Source organism: Sphaerodactylus townsendi, linkage group LG11, assembly GCF_021028975.2.
Source record: "Sphaerodactylus townsendi isolate TG3544 linkage group LG11, MPM_Stown_v2.3, whole genome shotgun sequence".
NCBI lineage: Eukaryota > Metazoa > Chordata > Lepidosauria > Squamata > Sphaerodactylidae > Sphaerodactylus > Sphaerodactylus townsendi.
This window is the reverse complement of record NC_059435.1, coordinates 75,784,991-75,805,243: the sequence shown is the minus strand read 5'-3', so window position 1 is coordinate 75,805,243 and position 20,253 is coordinate 75,784,991. Positions and strand designations below refer to the sequence as shown.

The 20,253-nt window shown below is 49.0% G+C and overlaps 1 protein-coding gene across 5 annotated transcripts in view; it reads left to right on the top strand.

The window, feature by feature from the left end:
• Positions 1-18,222, top strand: part of ALS2CL (ALS2 C-terminal like) — a 59,034-nt gene extending 40,812 nt beyond the window's left edge. For all 5 annotated transcript variants that reach the window (XM_048510918.1, XM_048510917.1, XM_048510916.1 and 2 more), the window contains 10 exons: positions 2,173-2,346; positions 3,528-3,618; positions 4,191-4,348; positions 6,832-6,894; positions 7,886-8,059; positions 11,536-11,578; positions 12,653-12,714; positions 14,817-14,966; positions 15,814-15,910; positions 17,905-18,222. In XM_048510918.1, the coding sequence (XP_048366875.1) occupies positions 2,173-2,346; positions 3,528-3,618; positions 4,191-4,348; positions 6,832-6,894; positions 7,886-8,059; positions 11,536-11,578; positions 12,653-12,714; positions 14,817-14,966; positions 15,814-15,910; positions 17,905-17,973 (1,081 nt within the window). In that variant the 3' untranslated portion in view covers positions 17,974-18,222. The remainder of the gene's footprint in view (positions 1-2,172; positions 2,347-3,527; positions 3,619-4,190; positions 4,349-6,831; positions 6,895-7,885; positions 8,060-11,535; positions 11,579-12,652; positions 12,715-14,816; positions 14,967-15,813; positions 15,911-17,904) is intronic.
• The last annotated feature ends 2,031 nt before the right edge of the window (positions 18,223-20,253 follow it).

The window sequence follows — 20,253 nt, the reverse complement described above, 5'->3', positions numbered from 1 at the left end:
GCTTGGCTGCAGCTGCCCTTCAGATGAGATTGGCGGGGGTGGGGGCCTAGGTTAGGCAGGTTCTAGCCCAGGGCTGTCCAGCCTCCAATCCGGGTTCCGCGCTGACCTTGGGAATGGTCTCCTGGTGATAGGACAAATAGTCGAACACAGTGATGGCGAACCTTTTCGAGACCGAGTGCCCAAATTGCAACCCACAACCCACTTATTTATCGCAAAGGGCCAACACGGCCATTTAACTTGAATAGTACTGAGGTTTTAGTTTAGAAAAAAATGGTTGGCTCCGAGGCACGTTACTTGGGAGTAAGTTTGGTGAAGCAACTGTGCAATGCTTCGAACGGGTGAATCACGACCCTGGGAGGGTTTACTCAGAAGCAAGCCCCATTGCCAGCAACCGAGCTTACTCCCAGGTAAAGGATCGTGCTTTAGTTCTTCGCATGGAAATCAGTGGGGCTTAACAGCGCTTAACAGGGTTACCTGCACTGCTTCCCTAAAACTTGGTCTTAGGTTTAATGCTAATAATCAAGCCCAGCGGCTCAGGCCAGCCTAGATGTGTGTGTGTGGGGGACTCTGTTTCATACGCCAAGTGCTCCACAGAGAGGGCTCTGAGTGCCCCATCTGGCACCCGTGCCATAGTGGTCTCCGCCACCAGTGGTCTAACAATTTATCCAAAGGTAGCAACTTCCGATTGAATGGCTTATTGCTACATGGCTAAACTTGGAGATTGGAGGACAGGTCTGTCAGTGGCTACTGGCCATGGTGACTAAAAGGAGCCTCCATGTTCAGATGCAGTCAGCCTCTGGAAACTAGTACCAGGAGGGAACATCAGGGGACGGCCTTGACCTCTATGTCAGACCTCCAGACAGGGGCGTAACGAGGCAAACTGTAGCCCTGGGCAAAACCTGAGTTAAATCCCCCCCACCCATGGGCGGCCACTCCACCACGACCAATTTTTTTTTTGCACCAGGACATTTATTTTTGCACCATTTCTGAAGGCACAGTCTCAAAACTTTCATGGTCTCATCAGGAGACTGCCCTGATGATACCCCCCAGGTTTGGTGCAGTTTGGTTCAGGGGGGCCAAAGTTATGGACCCTCAAAACTGTGGCCCCCATCTCCTATTAGCTCCCATTGGAAACAATGGGGGATGGGGGCACCCCCTTTGGGAGTCCATAACTTTGAACTCCCTGAACCAAAACTCACCAAACTTGGGGGGTAGCATAAGGACAGTCTCCTGATAATACGCTGAAAATTTGGTGCCGCTAGCCTAAAAACTGCACACCCTGCAGGCCAAAAATGGAAAACCACTAAAAATACCCAAAAACGAACCCTGCATTTTGATGCCCCCCACAGGGTGGTGCCCTGGGCAGCTGCCCACCTTGCCCAATTACGCCCCTGCCTCCAGAGGAACTGCCTGGTCACTGTGTGAGGCAGGATGCTGGACCCTTTCTGGTCTGATCCATTACGGGTCTTGTGAGGTTCTTATCAGGGGAACGCCTTGGCCTCTGGCCCCTGTTCTGAAACCTCCAGAGGAACTGGTTGGCCACTGTGTGAGGCAGGATTCTGGAGTAGATGGACAGCTGGTCTAGTTCAGCCAAGTTCTACTTGTGTTCATGTGGGCACATGTTATGGGGTTGGATCGGGGAGTGTGAGACTGTTTTGGTGGTTTGATCTCGAAAGCCACCGCCAATAATTCATTCATTCATTCATTCATTCATTCATTCATTCATTCATTCATTCATTCATTCATTCATTCATTCATTCATTCATTCATTCATTCATTCATTCATTCATTCATTCATTCATTCATTATATTTATATACCGCCCTCCCCTGGAGGGCTCAGGGCGGTGAACAACGGAACGTATAGATAGAGCACAAATAAAAATCAATAAATCTCAGAGGTAATTAAATAAATAATTAAAGAAATGGCTCTATACACATTAAAACCAAACCCCATTAAAAGCAGCGTTTGACTGTGTCAATCCCCCATCTGCCTCTGCCTGTATATGTGAATGGGGTCCCAGAGATAGCATAGTTCTTAGGTGTAAATGTCTGTCGGATACGTACGGCTGGTTCACCTCTCCCGGTTTCTCCTGGATTCTGCAATCCTCAAGGGACAGGCGTGTGTGATTCCGGAGGGCCAACCCCGAGCAATCGATTCTTTCCTTTTCCAGCCAGCTGGGTCAGAAGGAATTCCCCGTGGAGATGAGGTGGGAAGGGCTCTTCAGCCAATTCCAGGAGTTCATCCATTCGGGATGCCACAGAGATACGGAGGAGGCGTTCATGGGATTTCATGTCCAGACCAGCAAAGAGCTGAGGAAGTCTCAGGAATACCTGTTTTGCCAAAGGTGAAGAGGGGAATGTGGCCCCATGCATGCACACGAGAGGGCTAATCCACCTGTAGGGCTGGTAGGCGCCCGAGCAGATTGCTAATTGCAGGTTGCAGATGAAGAACCAGCGTCATGTGGTGGTTAAGAGCAGTAGACTCTAATCTGGAGAATCAGGTTTGATTCCCTACTTCTCTGCATGAACAGCAAACTGAGAGCCAGCGTGGTGTACTGGCTAAGAGCAGATGCGTTGTAATCTGGAGAACTGGGTTTGATTCCCCGCTCTGCCATTTGAGCTGTGGAGGCTTATCTGGTGAACTAGATTAGCTTGTGCACGCCAACACATGCCAGCTGGGTGACCATGGGCTAGTCACAGCTTCTCGGAGCTCTCTCAGCCCCACCCACTTCACAGGGTGTTTGTTGTGAGGAGTGGGGGGGAAGGAAAAGGAGATTGTAAGCCTCTTTGAGTCTCCTTACAGGAGGGAAAGGGGAGATATAAATCCAACTCTTCTTCTCTTTGTCTAGAGAATTGCATTTGTTTCTTTGCTCCTCCACATGAAGCCTGCTGCTGACCTTAGGCCAATCACAGTTCTCTTTGAACTCTCTCAGCCCCTGCTACCTGTTGTAGAAAGGGGAAGGAGTTGGAGAACTGCAGGGTGTAAATCCAAACCCTTCTTACTCGTCTGCTTAATGCTTTGCTTCTGAGCTCTGATGAGATCAAACTAGTCTGGGCTATTCAGGTTTCTGGAACAATAGATGCTCCCATACCTAAAACTGCTTCAGCAGGTGACAGTGTGGACCTGTATCCTATCTGGAGATGCCACAAAGGACAGTGATCCACAGGATTTGAAAGGAGCGTAGGAGGTTAAGAGCTCGTGTATCTAATCTGGAGGAACCAGGTTTGATTCCCAGCTCTGCCGCCTGAGCTGTGGAGGCTTATCTGGGGAATTCAGATTAGCCTGGGCACTCCCACACACGCCAGCTGGGTGACCTTGGGCTAGTCACAGCTTCTCGGAGCTCTCTCAGCCCCCCCTACCTCATAGGGTGTTTGTTGTGAGGGGGGAAGGGCAAGGAGATTGTAATCCCCTTTGAGTCTCCTGCAGGAGAGAAAGGGGGGATATAAATCCAAACTCTTCTTCTTCTATAGACACACAAATGTAAACCCAGAAACCTGGAATAATTCTCAGTCTTTCTACCTTTAGAGAGAATGAAGAGGTTCCGGTGAAGGTGGACATTCTTGAAGAACTGACGGCTCACCAGGATCAGGGCACTCTGCAAAACTACTTGGAACAGGTCAGTCACCCACGATTCCCTGGGAGATGAGAGGCAGTAGTGGTATAGTGGTTAGAAGCAGTGGCTTCTAATTGGGAGAACCTGGTTTGTTTCCCCTGCTCCTCCACAAGAGGCCTGCCGGGTGACCTTGGGCTGGTCACAGTTCTCTCAGGACTCTCTCAGCCCCACCTGCCTCACCAGGTGCCTGTTGTGGGGAGAGGAAGGGAAGGAGTTGAAAGCCACTTTGAGACTCCTTATAGCACAGGTGTCAAACTCGCGGCCCTCCAGATGTTATGGGCTACAGTTCCCATCATCCCCTGCCAGCATTCTGGCAGGGGATGATGGGAACTGTAGTCCATCACATCTGGAGGGCCGTGAGTTTGACACCTATGCCTTATAGCCTGTCAAGGTCCCTTCCCTCTCTAAACTCCGCCCTCCCCAGGTTCTACCCCCCATCTCCAGGATTTTCGGGGTCCAGCATCGCTCACCCCAAAGGAACAGCCGTGCCTCCTCACCCTTTGTGGCGCTCGCATGCCTTCACTCGCTTCGGCGTTGGCCCTTTCACAGAGCTTTTCTTTTTCTCTGCCTCTCAGGCTTTCCAGAATTCTCTGCATCCGCTAGGGAAGCTGTTGAAGATGCTGTCGCTGGCGTTCCAGGCTACCTACTCGACGACCGGCGCCAGCAGGCACCTTCTGACCATGGCCCAAGAGGAGGTCAAGCATTACGCTGAGAAAATCTGGGAGTTCTACCTGTACGTAATAGCCTGCCGCTGTCTGGGCCTTTTGTTGCGCTAGATGCCAGGCGTCGAGTTGACTTGCATCTGACTTCTTGCAAAGTTTACCTTGTACCAGATTGCCGGTATCGCTTGTTGCGATGTTTTGAAGGACACTGAGGATCCCGTGTGTGAGGCTGAGACATGCTCACACTGTTGTTTGTAGCGCCACAAATATGAATATATCAGTGGTTATCTCTGCTGTCTCCTTCCAGACTGGTGGCTTGACAAGCCAGGTTTTCACTTCTCCACATTTTTTTCTGGTTACCTTGTCTAGATTCACATCCCTGCTGCTGTAGGCACATTTATTTATTTGATTGATTGATTGATTGATTGATTGATTGACTGATTGATTGATTGATTGATTGATTTAATATACCGCCCTATCCCCGAAGGGCTCAGGGCGGTGAACAATATAATATCATGTATAAAAACATATATATGAGTTTAAAAATTTACATTCTAAACCAGGGGTAGGGAACCTGTGGCTCTCCAGATGTTCAGGAACTACAATTCCCATCAGCCCCTACCAGCATGGCCAATTGGCCATGCTGACACAGGCTGATGGGAATTGTAGTTCCTGAACATCTGGAGAGCCGCAGGTTCCCTACCCCTGTTCTAAACAGTATCCCACGAAACCCATATGCAGAAAGCCCTCCCCAAAAGAGAATAATGGGTCCCGATGATGTTAGGGGCCCTATACAGCAGGGGGGGGCAAGGCGGGGGGGGGGCATCCTCAGCGGCTGGTCTCTCCAAAGGCCCGGTGGAACAATTCGGTCTTGCAGGCCCTGCGGAACTCTCCAAGGTCCCACAGGGCCCGGGCAGCTGGTGGTAGAGTGTTCCACCAGGCAGGGGCCTGAGTGGAGGCCAGCCGCTTCATTGAGGGGCCAGGGATCTCCAGTAAATTGGCTTCTGCTGAGCGCAGAGGTCGACCCGGGACATATGGGGTAATGCGGTCCTGGAGGTACGAGGGTCCCAGGCCACGTAAGGCCTTAAAGGTCAACACCCACACCTTGAAGATGATTCGGAATTCAACCGGTAACCAATGCAGGCGGCGCAACACATTGGCTTAAGGGGTTCCCATCTTCCCAGGGGATCCTGGGAAACGTAGTTTTTGAAAAAGCATCTGGGTCTCCGATAGAGAATCCTTAGAACGTGCCCATCACGTGGCAGTTCCGTGTCTTGCAAAAGCCACAACAATGAAATGATTATAAATCCCTCAGTGGTCTGGTGGTAACCTCATTGTGGGTTCTGTTTTTATAGATCCTTTAGGGCTGTGGTTCTCAACCTGTGGGTCGTGACCCCTTTGGGGGTCGAACGACCCTTTCACAGGGGTCACCTAAGACTCCCTGCATCAGTGTTCTCCATCTGTAAAATGGATAAAAGTTAGGGTTGGGGGTCACCACAACATGAGGAACTGTATTAAAGGGTCGCGGCATTATAAGCATAAGCATTTATTGTCATTGTGCACGCACAACGAAATTTACAGCAGCATTCCTCGATGCACACAATTTCAGACTCATACCCCACCCTCACTTTCCCCTTCCTCCACCCATCCCTACACAGCCCCAAACACATCAACACAAAGCCGCGGAGTTCAGCATCGCCACAGCTCTAGAGTAGAAGCTGTCTCTAAGCCTCTTTGTCCTAGTTTTGATAGACCTGTATCGTCTGCCGGATGGTAACAGTTCAAAAAGAGAGTGTGCTGGATGAGACGGGCCTCTCAGAATATTTGGGGCTTTCTTTAGGCTTCGGGCATTATAGAGTTCTTCCAAGGAGGGGAGAGGGCAGCCGATAATCCTCTGTGCAGTAGTGATCACCCTTTGGAGCGCCTTCCTATCTGCCACTGTGCAACTGGAGAACCATACACAGATGCAGTAGGTTAAGACACTCTCTATAGCACAGCTGTAAAAGGACACCAGGAGTTTTCCATCCAGTTGTTGCTTCCTTAAAAGTCTCAGATAGTACAGTCTTTTGGGTGCTGTGTGGTTTCCGGGCTGTATGGCCGTGTTCTAGCAGCATTCTCTCCTGACGTTTCGCCTGCATCTGTGGCTGGCATCTTCAGAGGATCCTCTGAAGATGCCAGCCACAGATGCAGGCGAAACGTCAGGAGAGAATGCTGCTAGAACACGGCCATACAGCCCGGAAACCACACAGCACCCAAGTGATTCCGGCCGTGAAAGCCTTCGACAGTACAGTCTTTGCTGGGCCTTCTTAACCACCGCGGCAGTCTGTACGCCCCAGGTCAAGTTGAGAACCACTGTTTAGGGATTCTGCTTTAGGTGGGTCATCTCACAGGGCGCCTTCGCTTAAAATAATGGAAGAGCAAATGTGTGGTTTTCCCCTCTTCAGGAAGTGCTAAGAAACTTTCAGCTATCCTAACTAAAGAGGAGTGATGAATCTTCAGTGAGTTTTCAGTGTACTGCAAATAAAGACTTGGGTTTTTCTTTTATACTCCTCAGCGGCTTGCGACGCCTGGCCTTGGAGCGCAAAGGTGGGCCTTGCCCTGAAGATCCGGAGAACAGGTAGAGCTTTAAACTTGTTGCACTATTCTCATTGAGCTCGTAGGTCCGCCTCTCTCCCGTTCCTCCTGCCACCCAAAGAAATGCTAACCCTCCATTTGTGGGACTTGCCACGTTTTCTCACCTTGGGAAATAGGACTTCCCTTTACACCTGTTGCCAGGTACCTTAATTGCGGCATTACACTTGTAGCTTCCAGAATTCAATGCAGGTTCTTTTCCCCTTGCCCTGACATGGATGGCCCAGGTTAGAAAGGTTTTGGACGGTCAACCTCGGTTAGTATTTGGCTGGGAGACCATCAAGAAATCCAGGGTTCATGCACAGAGCTAGGCAATGACATAAGAACATAAGAACATAAGAACTAGCCTGCTGGATCAGACCAGAGTCCATCTAGTCCAGCATTCTGCTACTCGCAGTGGCCCACCAGGTGCCTTTGGGAGCTCGCCTGCAGGATGTGAAAGCAAGGGCCTTCTGCTGCTGCTGCTGCTGCTGCTGCTGCTCCCGAGCACCTGGTCTGCTAAGGCATTTGCAATCTGAGATCAAGGAGGATCAAGATTGGTAGCCAGAGATCGACTTCTCCTCCATCAATCTGTCCAAGCCCTTTTTAAAGCTATCCAGGTGAGTGGCCATCACCACCTCCTGTGGCAGCATATTCCAAACACCAATCACACGTTGCGTGAAGAAGTGTTTCCTTTTATTAATCCTAATTCTTCCCCCCAGCATTTTCAATGGATGCCCCCTGGTTCTAGTATTGTGAGAAAGAGAGAAAAATTTCTCTCTGTCAACATTTTCTACCCCATGAATTCAACGCAGGTTCTTTTCCCCTTGCCCTGACATGGATGGCCCAGGTTAGAAAGGTTTTGGACGGTCAACCTCGGTTAGTACTTGGCTGGGAGACTATCAAGAAATCCAGGGTTGATGCACAGAGCTACGGAATGACGTCCCTCTCCGAATTGCCTCGGAAACGTATTAATCTCTGCCTTTTCTTTGGTTCAGTGAGCTGAACGGACCCAACGCCATCCTGCCACTCATCCTTCCGTGCTTCTATCCGGACCTCTTCATGTTATACATGCTCTACCATGAAAAGGAGGATGACCTCTACTGCCAGGGGGTGGTTGAGCTGAGTCAGGAGTCAGACGTGAAGCTGCTGGAGTTCCTGGATGTCCGGAAGTGAGTGTTCCCGACAACGGAGACATTTCATAGCACAATTTCCTAATTCCTTCGTTTCCAGATTATGGGACAAGTTGTGATAGTTTGAAGGAGGGGGAAAGCACACTTGTGTTAATGGAATGAAAGGCACGTGTGTCTTAAATCTCAGAAGAAATTAAAGCTGCCTCTCTGGACCACCTTGGTTGGGCCCTAATTCCATCCAGGGCCCTGCCCACCTCCTCCTCTTCTTCTTTTTTCTTCTTTTGGCCTTTTAGATCGGGCGCCTGCGTGTGTATGTTTTATACAGTTTTGTTGTTTTAATTTACTTATTGTTGTTAACTGCTGTTGTGTTTTAATTGGATTCAGTTTTTATACTGTATTAAATTGCTGTTGGAAACAGCCATGTTGTGAGCCGCCTCGAGCCCTTTGGGGATGAGGTGGCCTATACATTTAATTAATAAATAATAAATAAATAAGCAGAGAGCAGCAGTGGCGTAGGAGGTTAAGAGCTCATGTATCTAATCTGGAGGAACCGGGTTTGATTCCCCGCTCTGCCGCCTGAGCTGTGGAGGCTTATCTGGGGAATTCAGATTAGCCTGCGCACTCCCACACATGCCAGCTGGGTGACCTTGGGCTAGTCACAGCTTCTCGGAGCTCTCTCAGCCCCACCCACCTCACAGGGTGTTTGTTGTGAGGGGGGAAGGGCAAGGAGATTGTCAGCCCCTTTGAGTCTCCTGCAGGAGAGAAAGGGGGGATATAAATCCAAACTCTTCTTCTTCTTCTTCTAAATAAAGATCCCCATGACACAATGTGGTAAGCTATAGTATTGCAGTGCAAGGTCTGCTCACGTCCTGCATTCAATCCTCTTGGAAGTTGCTTTCAGGTAGCCGGATCAAGGTTGACTCAGCCTCCCATCCTTCCGAGGTCGGTAAAATCACCCAGCTTGCCGGGGGAAAAGTGCAGGCGACTGGGAAAGGGAGTGGCAAACCACCCTGTAAACTTTAGCCTGTCTAGTAAACGTCATGATGCGATGTCACCCCATGGCTCAGTATTGACCCTGGGCTTTCACAGGGAACTATGTTTACCTTAAATCTAGACTTGGGGGAAAAGATAGTTGGTGAGATAAAACAATGCATTGGAGTTGCACTGCTGGTTCTATGAAGAATGAAGTTTATATATTGCCCTGATAACAGGTAAGTTGTGTTCCCCACTGTTCAAACACAGCGCAGACACATTGACTATAAGGTATGCAGGTGTCTTTCCCTTCCTCAAGGGCTGATTGTGGAATGTTGTCAAGAAACAAGGTTGCCGGCACTGGGCATTGAACCAAACAGATGCATGGGCTGGCTGTAACAGCTTATTTGTTTGTTTGTTATATTTATGTGCTGCTCTTCCCTTTGTGGGCTTAGGGCAGTGATGGCGAACCTATGGCACGGGTGCCACAGGTGGCACTCGGAGCCCTCTCTGTGGGCACGCGCACAGAGAGTTTGTCATGTGGGGGGCGGAAAATCACACCCCCCCCCCCCACACACACACACATAAGAACATAAGAACTAGCCTGCTGGATTAGACCGGAGTCCATCTAGTCCAGCATTCTGCTACTCGCAATGGCCCACCAGGTGCCTTTGGGAGCTCACATGCAGGATGGGAAAGCAGTGGCCTTCTGCTGCTCCTGAGCACCTGGTCTGCTAAGGCATTTGCAATTTCAGATCAAAGAGGATCAAGATGGGTAGCCATAGATCGACTTCTCCTCCATAAATCTGTCCAAGCCCTTTTTAAAGCTATCCAGGTTAGTGGCCATCACCACCTCCTGTGGCAGCATATTCCAAACACCAATTACACATTGTGTGAAGAAGTGTTTCCTTTTATTAATCCTAATTCTTCCCCCCAGCATTTTCAATGGATGGCCCCTGGTTCTAGTATTGTGAGAAAGAGAGAAAAATTCCTCTCTGTCAACATTTTCTACCCCATGCCTAATTTTATAGACTTCAATCATATCCCCCCTCAAACGTCTCCTCTCCAAACTAAAGAGTCCCAAACGCTGCAGCCTCTCCTCATAGGGAAGGTGATCCAATCCCTCAATCATCCTCGTTGCCCTTCTCTGCACTTTTTCTATCTCTTTGATAGAAAAGTCTGGACATCTAGGCTGGCCTGGGCCACTGAGCACGACATGCGTGCACCTTGGTGAGCAGGGAGGACTCGGCTGGCGGGCCTGGTGTCTGCGCTCTGGGTGGCTGCTGCCCGGGGGGGGGGGGGGGGCGCAGAGGAGGCAGGGATGCTAGAGAGGCACAGAGTGGTGCGCATGGGACTTGTGGCTAGAGCAGGGTGGCCCCTGCTCAAGCCAGTGGGGCAGAGGAAGAGGGAGCTAACCGGTTTTTTCTAAACGAAAACCTCAGCATTCAGGTTAAATTGCTGGGTCGGCAATAAGTGGGTTTGGGTTGCAATCTGGGCACTCGGTCTCAAAAAAGGTTCGCCATCACTGGCTTAGGGCAGCTTGCAACATTTAAAATACCATCAAAACATAAAACCATAAATTACAATAATTGAAACTCAGATGGTGAATGAAATCAGATGCCATTGAAATACACGGTCTCATCCTGCCAATATGGACAATGAACGGGACAAGAAGAGGAAGGCTGTTTGAACGGTCTAACCGTAGCTACCTCAACCAGATGCCTGGTAGAACAGCTCCCGTCTTGCAGACCCTGAGGAATTTCATCCGATCCCGTGGGGCCCGAGTCCCACTGGACAGAGCGTTCTACCAGGGAGGGGTCAGGGCCGCGAATGCCTGGCCTCAGTCAAGGCTAGCTGGACATCTTTTGGGCCAGACTGTTATTTGCTGATTGCAGCGTCGGTTGAGGGAGAGCTGATCCCGCAGATTTTGCTTCACCTGCAAAATCGTCCATCTATTAAGCCAGGGGTGGGCAATTATTTTTTCCATGGGGCCGCATAAGAAACAGAAAATATCGTGGAGGGCCGGGCCAAAGGGCTGAACTCAATTCTGCATAATAGGGGCTGATAAGTGACAGACAGGTGCACAGATCAACTTGGAATCAGTGGCAACAGTTCTGCATACAACACTGTTTGGCACAAAGAATCACAGGCTTAACCTACCTGCATAGTTGTCCACTGTGACAATCAAGCAAGTGGGGAAACTTAAGTCCCTTGGCCTACTTTTTTCATCGACTGGCGCTTTTGAAAGCCCCGCAGAAGCAGGCAGCCAAGGCAACCGGCTTCTGCGGGGCTTTCAAAGATGCCTCGCTCCCCAGCAAGGCAGGGGGGCCAGTCAGGGTCATCCGGCGGGCCGGATGTGGCCCGCGGGCCGTATAATGCCCAGGTCTGATCTATTCAGAAGCATCCTTAATTGCATAGAGGGCTTTCCCTTCTCTTTAGGATACAAATCAGTGTTTTTGGAGGATCAATGTGTGAGTTTAAAATGGTTTTTTAAAAAAACAACAACAAAACCCTAAACTTTTGTTTCTCTCTCTCATTGACAGACATTTTTGGCCCCTCAAAGATCTTACACTAACAAAGCATCAGGTAAGGAGATCCTCAACCACTGACTGTTTAGAATCCATCTGTGTATTTAGGAGAACCGTGTGTGTGTTCCTGATAGAACACCCGTTGCCATTTTAGATTGCAGGTGGCGGGTTCTATTTTTTGAATCCATCCTTATGTGTAAAACCCCCTGTAAGCATAACACAAAAAATAACTGCCCTGTTTCCCCGAATATAAGACATCCCCCGAAAATAAGACATCGTAGAGGTTTTGCTGACGTGCGAAATAGAAGGCATCCCCCGAAAGCAAGACGTAGCAAAGTTTTTGTTTGGAAGCATGCCCGACGAACAGAACACAGAAAAATAAGACATCCCCTGAAAATAAGACATAGTGCATCTTTGGGAGCAAAAATTAATATAAGACACTGTCTTATTTTCAGGGAAACACGGTAGCTCTTAAGAAGTAGGGCTACAGTATCTGTCGGAGATCAAGTATGACCCTTCTGGGCTGTGTCAACCCCCAGAAGGGGAGAAGTACCAAATATTTCCCTTTATTTTCTTTCCATCCTGGGGATTAGAGCAGCTCAGAAGGACCCTTTTGAACAGGGAAATAGTAGAAGTGAGAACGAATTCCCCAGTGCCGCAGCCCTGATTCAGTAGGGCTGGTAGAGCCATGGGGTGTATCTGTTGAAGCAGTGGATTTACTCGGAGTAGACCACCTTGCAGGACGCAATGTAGACAAGAACTGACAGACACACAGTCACCAGTGCAGTTCTATTTATTGCTATCTACTGACAAAGTGCTTTGCCAGACCACAGGCCACACTTTTCGGCCACACCTCACTCTGTTGTCTATGCTATATACAAATGTGGTACCAATCAGGTGCCCTTACCTTATCAGGTTTTGCACACGGTACATGTTGTGCACTCAGTCCTAATTTTGCACACGACACCTGCTAGAAGGAGGGTCCAGCTGTCATTTAGATTTTGCTCATCTAAACACATGTTCTGACAGTACCTAGGATTCTCTAGCTAGAATGCCAGGGGATTGTATGTCATGGGGACCTTCTCATCTCCCCACAAGAAAGCTAACAAGTGTTTTCCCTCCCTGTTTGTAGAGACGATCTCTCGTCAAAGACCGCTGCTTCCTTTCTGCTACTGACTGTCTGCGGAATCTAATGTAAGTTCTGTTGGGAGCTGCATCATATGTTTACATCTTGATTTCCCTTGAAAGTTTAGCCTGGGCGGCAATTTTCCTGGCAGAGCCCTGAACTAAAGGTGCTCCAGGTCAGTGTGTTTTTCCGGAGGATGCTGGGATGCAGTAGCTTCTGTGGCAGAGCGGGGATTGGAGCCTGGATTTCCTAGATCCTAGTCTGATATCTTAACCACTGTAGTGGTTAAGTGGAGCAGCAGTGGCTCCAGGAGTGGAGCAGCAGTGGCGTAGGAGGTTAAGAGCTTGTGTATCTAATCTGGAGGAACCGGGTTTGATTCCCCGCTCTGCCGCCTGAGCTGTGGAGGCTTATCTGGGGAATTCAGATTAGCCTGTGCACTCCCACATACACGCCAGCTGGGTGACCTTGGGCTAGTCACAGCTTCTCGAACCTCTCTCACCCCCAGCTACCTCACAGGGTGTTTGTTGTGAGGGGGGAAGGGGAAGGAGATTGTAAGCCCCTTTGAGTCTCCTGCAGGAGAGAAAGGGGGGATATATATCCAAACTCTTCTTCTTCTTCTGTACCACGTTGGCTTTCAATCATTAATTAACAAACTTCAAACCAGGGTCTCATATCCTGGTTCAAAAGTACGGCCCTGCCAAACTACATTAGACTGGCTTGCATTTGGGTGATCACAGGAACTATAAATAATTGGATTAAACTATGAGTTTGCAGGAAATCTGAACCAAGCCGTCAAGTAATTTTTTACACAACTGCCACATTGTAAATTCTAACTTCTCCCGCCCCGCCAAAGTACATTATCTTGTAGCAGAAGATACCTTTTTTAAGAAAAGTGAACACTCCCATAATTTATATTTTCTTCCTTCTGTCACATTGAAGTCCATCTGGACAGATTTTGCTGAATCTATTTTGCAACCAGAAATTCTACTGAAGTTTTTAATTGTTCTCAGTAAAGGGATGATTGATTTCTTAGGAATTTTTTTTTACAGTGAAGATCACGCCGTCAGCATATAAGAGCAATTTGGTCTGTTTGTGTCTGCCCATATATCCCATCTTAATGGACCAATATTTCAATACAGATGTCAAAAAATAACGACTGTAACAAATAACCTTGCTTCTGGAGTGTTGTGGGGTTTCCGGGCTGTATGACCGTGTTCCAGTAACATTTTCTTCTGACATTTTGCCTGCATCAGTGGCTGGCACCTTTAGAGGATCCTCTGAAGATGCCAGCCACAGATGCAGGCAAAACGTCAGGAGAGAATGCTACTGGAACACGGCCATACAGCCCGGAAACCACACAGCACTCCAACCTTGCTTCTGCCTGTAAAATAGCTGAAATTGAGATCAGGTATAACTTTTAAAAAGGAGTCCCGTGAAGTCGGCCCGTGAGGCTCGCAAGGAAGAGGCGAGACGCAGCGATATCATCCGGTGGAGAGAAGCCAGTGGCAGGAAGCGTGATCCGTGGATCTGGCAACTCTGCCGAGTTCTGGTCCCTGGCACCTTTTATTAGGGTTTTCGGGAGGCCGGAGAGCGGGAGGATACATGACTCATAGGGGCTGCGTACGTGAGAGAGGAAACGTTCCTGTCTGGGCCTAATCCATACCTGGGGGTGTGCACCCCTTTTGTCCCTTTGTCTGCGACGTCTTGTGACAGTGAGTCAGGCATCTCATGACCTATGACTCATGGGGGTCTTGTGACAGGTGAGCGTGTGCGCCCAGGAGGGCACAGATTGCGCAGGTGTGCCCGCACTCTTTCTGAGGCTCTGCTGGGTTCGCGGGGCTCACCCCCACAGTCCTGTGTCTTTGGTTTGGTAGTAGGGTTGCCAGCTCTGGGTGGGAAATTCCTGGAGATTTTTGGGATAAAATCTGGGGATGGGTGGGGTTTGGGAAGGGGAGAGAGCTCAGCTCGATATAATGCCACAGAGGCCAGCATTTTCTTTAGAGAAACTGATCTTTTGTCTCTTGGGGATCAGTTGAAATCCCAGAAGATCACCTGTGAAGTTGGCTACTCTACTCAAAAGTAAAGGGTTGGGGAAGATCTGATTTTCCTGAAAGTGTGCACCGCTTCCTTGCTTGGATCTGTAGCTCCAGTTGTGAACTCTCCTTTGCAGCACAACCGTCGACCCCCGGGAGAAACTGGACATCCTCCAGAAGACGTACGACGAGATTGCAAAAACGATCTCTCGGCTGCTGGGGGAGGAATTCAACCCGTCCATGGACGATCTCTTGCCCCTCCTGATGTACGTTGTGACACGAGCAAGGTAGGAATCTCTCTTCCCTCACTTTCGGGAGGCGTTTGAAGCATGAAAGGGTTAGAATGGTAGCTTTTATTTATGTATTTAATTTAGCTTATTTGTAGAATAAAAACATGGAAATAAATATATTTAAGCAAGCAACATGGGAGGTCACTTATAAGGGATAGGTTTGTAGACCCAGTGTAGTGCAGAGGTTAAGAGAGGCAGTCTCTGATCTGTGGGACAGGGTTCGATTCCCCACTCCTCTACATGAAGCCTTGAACCAGTTCTTCTGATCTGGGGACGAGGAAGGGAAGGTGTTGGGGGGGGGGGAGGAGGAGGAGGTGGTGACAATCTCCTTGCCCTTCCCTCCTGAGTGGGGCTGAGAGAGCTCCGAGAAGCTGTGACTAGCTGAATTCCCCAGATAAGCCTCCACAGCTCAGGCGGCAGAGTGGGGAATCAAACCAGGTTCCTCCAGATTAGATACACGAGCTCTTAACCTCCTATGCCACAGATGCATGGTATAAAAGCAACTTTTCATCTTCATCATTATTGTCTTCATCTATTGCAGTATCTTTTGTACACAAAACCTTCTTTTTACTACATTCTCTTCAAATATTATGACCCACTTTCTGCATTATGGCATGCCACACATGAAACTGGTTTTGTCTGCATTGCTTTCCAGTCTCTGGAATCCTGATCTTATTGCATTGCTTATTGGATGTCTTGGCTGTCTGGTGGAATTCTTTTTTTGTATTTTATAATCTGCCTTGAGTCTCTGCAAGAAAGGAGGAAGTAATTTAAAAAAAAACACCCCACAAATTCATCAGCACATCCGGAGTTCCTTTAACATACAAGTTTTTCCTCTTTATAGGATACAACGTTTAGGAGCAGAGCTGCATCTGATCAGAGATCTGATGGATCCAACAAGTTCAGGAGGCATGCACGATTTCCTGCTCACCGCGCTGGAGGTAAGGATCGGGGCCGAGGAGGTTGTTACAAACGTCTTGCCGAGTCAGATCAAGAGTCCACCCAAATCGAGGGCTTAACGTGGACCAGCCCGGTGCATCCTGATAGTTCCATTGTAAGAACATCAGATGAATCTTGCTGGATCAGACCAGGGAGGGTCCATCTAGTCCAGCATCCCATATCACGCAGCAACCAACCAGTTCCTCTGGAGGTCTAAACACAGGGTTTAGCTGCTGAGACCTTCCCATCATAGAAACCTCAGAAGATCCCAGCTGGATCAAGCCAGGGAGGGTCCATCTAGTTCAGTATCCTGTCTCGCACAGTGACCACCCAGTTCTTCTGGAGGGCCAAGAACAGGGCATGAAGCAGGGGGTGAAACATGCAGGCTGGGGACCAGATGTGGCCCTTTCAGAGGGCTATCTATCTATCTATCTATCTATCTATCTATCTATCTATCTATCTATCTATCTATCTATCTATCTATCTATCTATCTATCTATCTATCTATCTATCTATCTATCTATCTATCTATCTATCTATCTATCTATCTATCTATCTATCTATCTATCTATCTATCTATCTATCTATCTATCTATCTATCTATTTGATATACCGCCCTATCCCCGAAGGACTCAGGGCGCTGTCCAATATAAAATATCATATATAAAAACAAGCATACAATTTAAAACAATTATGGCCTAGGACATTACGTCCTAAGGCAGTTACATCCTAAAACAGTGTCCCCCAAAACCCGTATACAACCCTCCCAGAAAAGAATAATGGGTCCCGATGATGTTAGGGACCCATGTAAAGCGGGGGGGGGGGGGGGGGGGGGCACCCTCAGCGGCTGGCCTCTCCAAAGGCCCAGTGGAACAACTCGGTCTTACAGGCCCTGCGGAATTCACCAAGGTCCCGCAGGGCCCGGACAGCTGGAGGGAGAGTGTTCCACCAGGCAGGGGCCAGGGCTGTAAAGGCCCTGACCCGAGTGGAGGCCAGCCGCATCATTGAGGGGCCAGGGACCTCCAGTAAATTGGCCTCTGCTGAATGCGGAGGTCGAACCGGGACATATGAGGCAATCCGCACCCTTCCCCCCTCTCTGCCAATCTTACCAGTCCAGGCAGCCACCCTACCCGGCTCCTGAACCGTCATGGCGACCCACCTCTCCCCCTTCGCCTCGCCATACTGGCCTTGTGAGCTTACTGTGAGTTCACAATGAGAGCCAGCGTAGCGTAGTGGTTAAGAGCACGTGCACGCTAACGTGGGGAACCGGGTTTGATTCCCCACTCTGCCACTTGAGCTGTGGAGGCTTATCTGATGAACTAGATTAGCCTGTGCACTCCAGCATGTGCCAGCTGGGTGACCTTGGGTGAGTCACAGTTCTTCAGAGCTCTCTCAGCCCCACCCACCTCGCAGCGTGTTTGTTGTGAGGGGGGGGAGAAGGAGAGGAGATTGTAAGCCCCTTTGAGTCTCCTTACATGTGAGAAAGGGGGGATATAAATGCAAACTCTTCTTACACTGGAACTAAGTGATGCCTCCCTTTTCATCCGTTTGTCCCATTCCTTAATGGGCTAGAACCAAGCTACAAGATATTTTGTATTGTCGAAGGCTTTCATGGCCGGAATCACTGGGGTGCTGTGTGGTTTCCAGGCTGTATGGCCGTGTTCTAGCAGCATTCTCTCCTGACGTTTCGCCTGCATCTGTGGCTGGCATCTTCAGAGGATCTGATGGTAGGAATGGAAAGCAAGTGGAGTATATATACTGTGAGGTCAAAAGGTGAGGCCCTCTGAATAGAGTAGCCTGGCATGTGAGTCACAAAGAAGTCCGTAGCTACAAGATATTTTGTTTGTGCACCTCCACAGTTTGCACACTCGCCTACCTTTGGAGCTTGATTTGCTGCACCTTTGCGAGAAAGTTCGGTATTGACAGGCGTAGGGGATCTCTCCAACAGAGGTCCACCTTCGACCACTGACGCTCTTTATTTCTTCCTCTTCTCCAGTCCTGTTACGCGCTGATCCAGAAAGAAATCCAGTACCACCAGAGCTGGCACGCGTCGCAGAATTCTTGAATGTGGCACACATACCCTACTGTGCTTCCATTCGGATGGATGGAGCAAGAAGGAACTCATGGGAGTTGCTGCTATGTTGTATTGCTGTTTCCTATGGGAATGGGTGTTTTGGGGGGAAAACACTTTTTTTTTAGTGTCACTGAAGGTATGAGGGTACAAGGAAAGGGTCTTGATTTCTTCGTGGGACAGACTCCCAAGTTCTGAGCCGCTGATGTGTGTATAGAGCCGTGGTGGCGAACCTTTGGCACTCCAGATGTTATGGACTACAATTCCCATCAGCCCCTGCCAGCATGGCCAATTGGCCATGCTGGCAGGGGCTGCTGGGAATTGTAGTCCATAACATCTGGAGTGCCAAAGGTTCGCCACCACTGGTATAGAGGGACATGCCTTTATGTCCAGAACTTAAAATGTGTGTGTGTGTGCGGGCACATGCACGAATCCTACATTTTGTAGGAAGCAACAGTAAATCTCCCAAACCAGCCAATGGAATTTTAAACCCAATTTGACTCGGCTGGACTAGTTTCCTTTCACGCGCCTGCGAGCAACCATTTTCTCCCTCAGCAGCTCCTGCCTTCCTTTCCTATTTCGTACAGGAAATATTGTCTTCTGACTCCCAAAACGGGCAGCTGTAACAGCAGGGTAGACTGTATGTTGGAAGACGCTTGAGCGGTTGTTGTGCCCCTTTAGTCAAACCAATTGCTGGTCAGACCTGCATGGACAGAAAGTTATGGTCTCGCTGGTAATCTAAGTTGGCGGTATGCTGACATTATGCCATCTCGACCCAGTTGATCTTCTGTTGCAGTTTTGGTTGATGTTGGCACCGAATGGGGGACCCTACTGCCCCTTTTGTAAGGAGACGCATCTTACCAGCAAAGAAGTTGTTAACTGTTGTTGATTTTAAACACTCTACTACGTCTGGGAAGTTAAAATGTACCAGGACTGAACTGAATGCCAGCAACTGCCGGTAGCACGGCACGTCCCACTTCACCTGGATGGCGTGGCAGGAAGCCGTCAAAACTGAGCGGTCCCAGTAGTGCCACAATTGGCCACACGGCTTCGCTTATTCCTGGCTGCCAGCAGCCAATCGGGACATTTTCCAGGGAGTTGACAGGCCGGTCCTGCCCCCAACGCATTCCATTTTGTTTTACATTTAATGTTACTAGCAAACTTTGACCTTCACTCCCTCCCCTTTAAAGATAAGAAACAGACCATGCCACGAATTGACCTGGGAGCTGTTCACCTGTGAACCCAAAAGAGCAGCAGAATTGTAGAGTTACTATAGCTGCATTGTGGCACACCGTGGCTGTCTTTCAGGCAGGAGGGTTCGGGATTGCGTTTTCGCTCCGTTCGCTCGCGGTGCCTGAGCGCCGCCGCCTCGTCGTTTTTGCTGAGATGCAGACCACAACAGGAGTCAAACTGTAGAGGACTGGGTGGAAGCTCACTTTGAAACCTCTGGAACCGATCCAGGGATGGATTTGTGATGTTGTGTACCATCTCCTTGGGCTCCTGCCCAAAGTATATTTTGGAGCTCTTCTGGACTGCTTTGGCCCAGATTCTTTCAGTTGCTCTATTTCTACTGAACTGACTAGACTTTGCAAATGGACCCTGAATCATGTATCAAAGCTTTCTTGTGACATCTGATGAGGTGAAAAATTGATACGGGAACTGACGAACGAATGCTCGGGCAAGTTTTTATTGGGGGATGTCAGAAAGCGGCTCGGCACTCCAACTCCATTCTGCAATTTCTGATGACACGGACCGTTGTGGCTTTGACACAACCGGAAGAGTGAAAACGCTAATTTTATTCTTAAAAATTATTTAATTTGTATCCCGCCACGAGCCCTCCAGGGGAAGGCGGGATACAAATTAAAAAATAAATACAAAATAATAGTTTTTTTAAAAACCCAGAAGTTTTAAGGATGTCTTTTTTAGAATTTCGATTTTGTAATGACTGCAAAATTGTCTCTCGCTGCCTCGTTTGTAGTATCAAATACACTGGGTTAAATATTTATTATGTTAATATTGTGATGATTATAATTGACTTTCTAATGAAATAAATCTTGCTATATTGTTTTTGGAGGATATATGACAGTCTATCTGTTGGTTGCATGGTGTGATCCCTTGCTAAGCGGGATCCTTGGTTCATTTCCAGGGGTCGGGAACCTTTTCCACTCAAAGAGCCATTTGGCTCGCTCGCCCACCCCCTGCTCGCTTGCTCACCCCCCCGCTTGCACGCTCCCACTCGCTCCCCCGCCCACTTACCTGCTAGCCTCGCCCGCC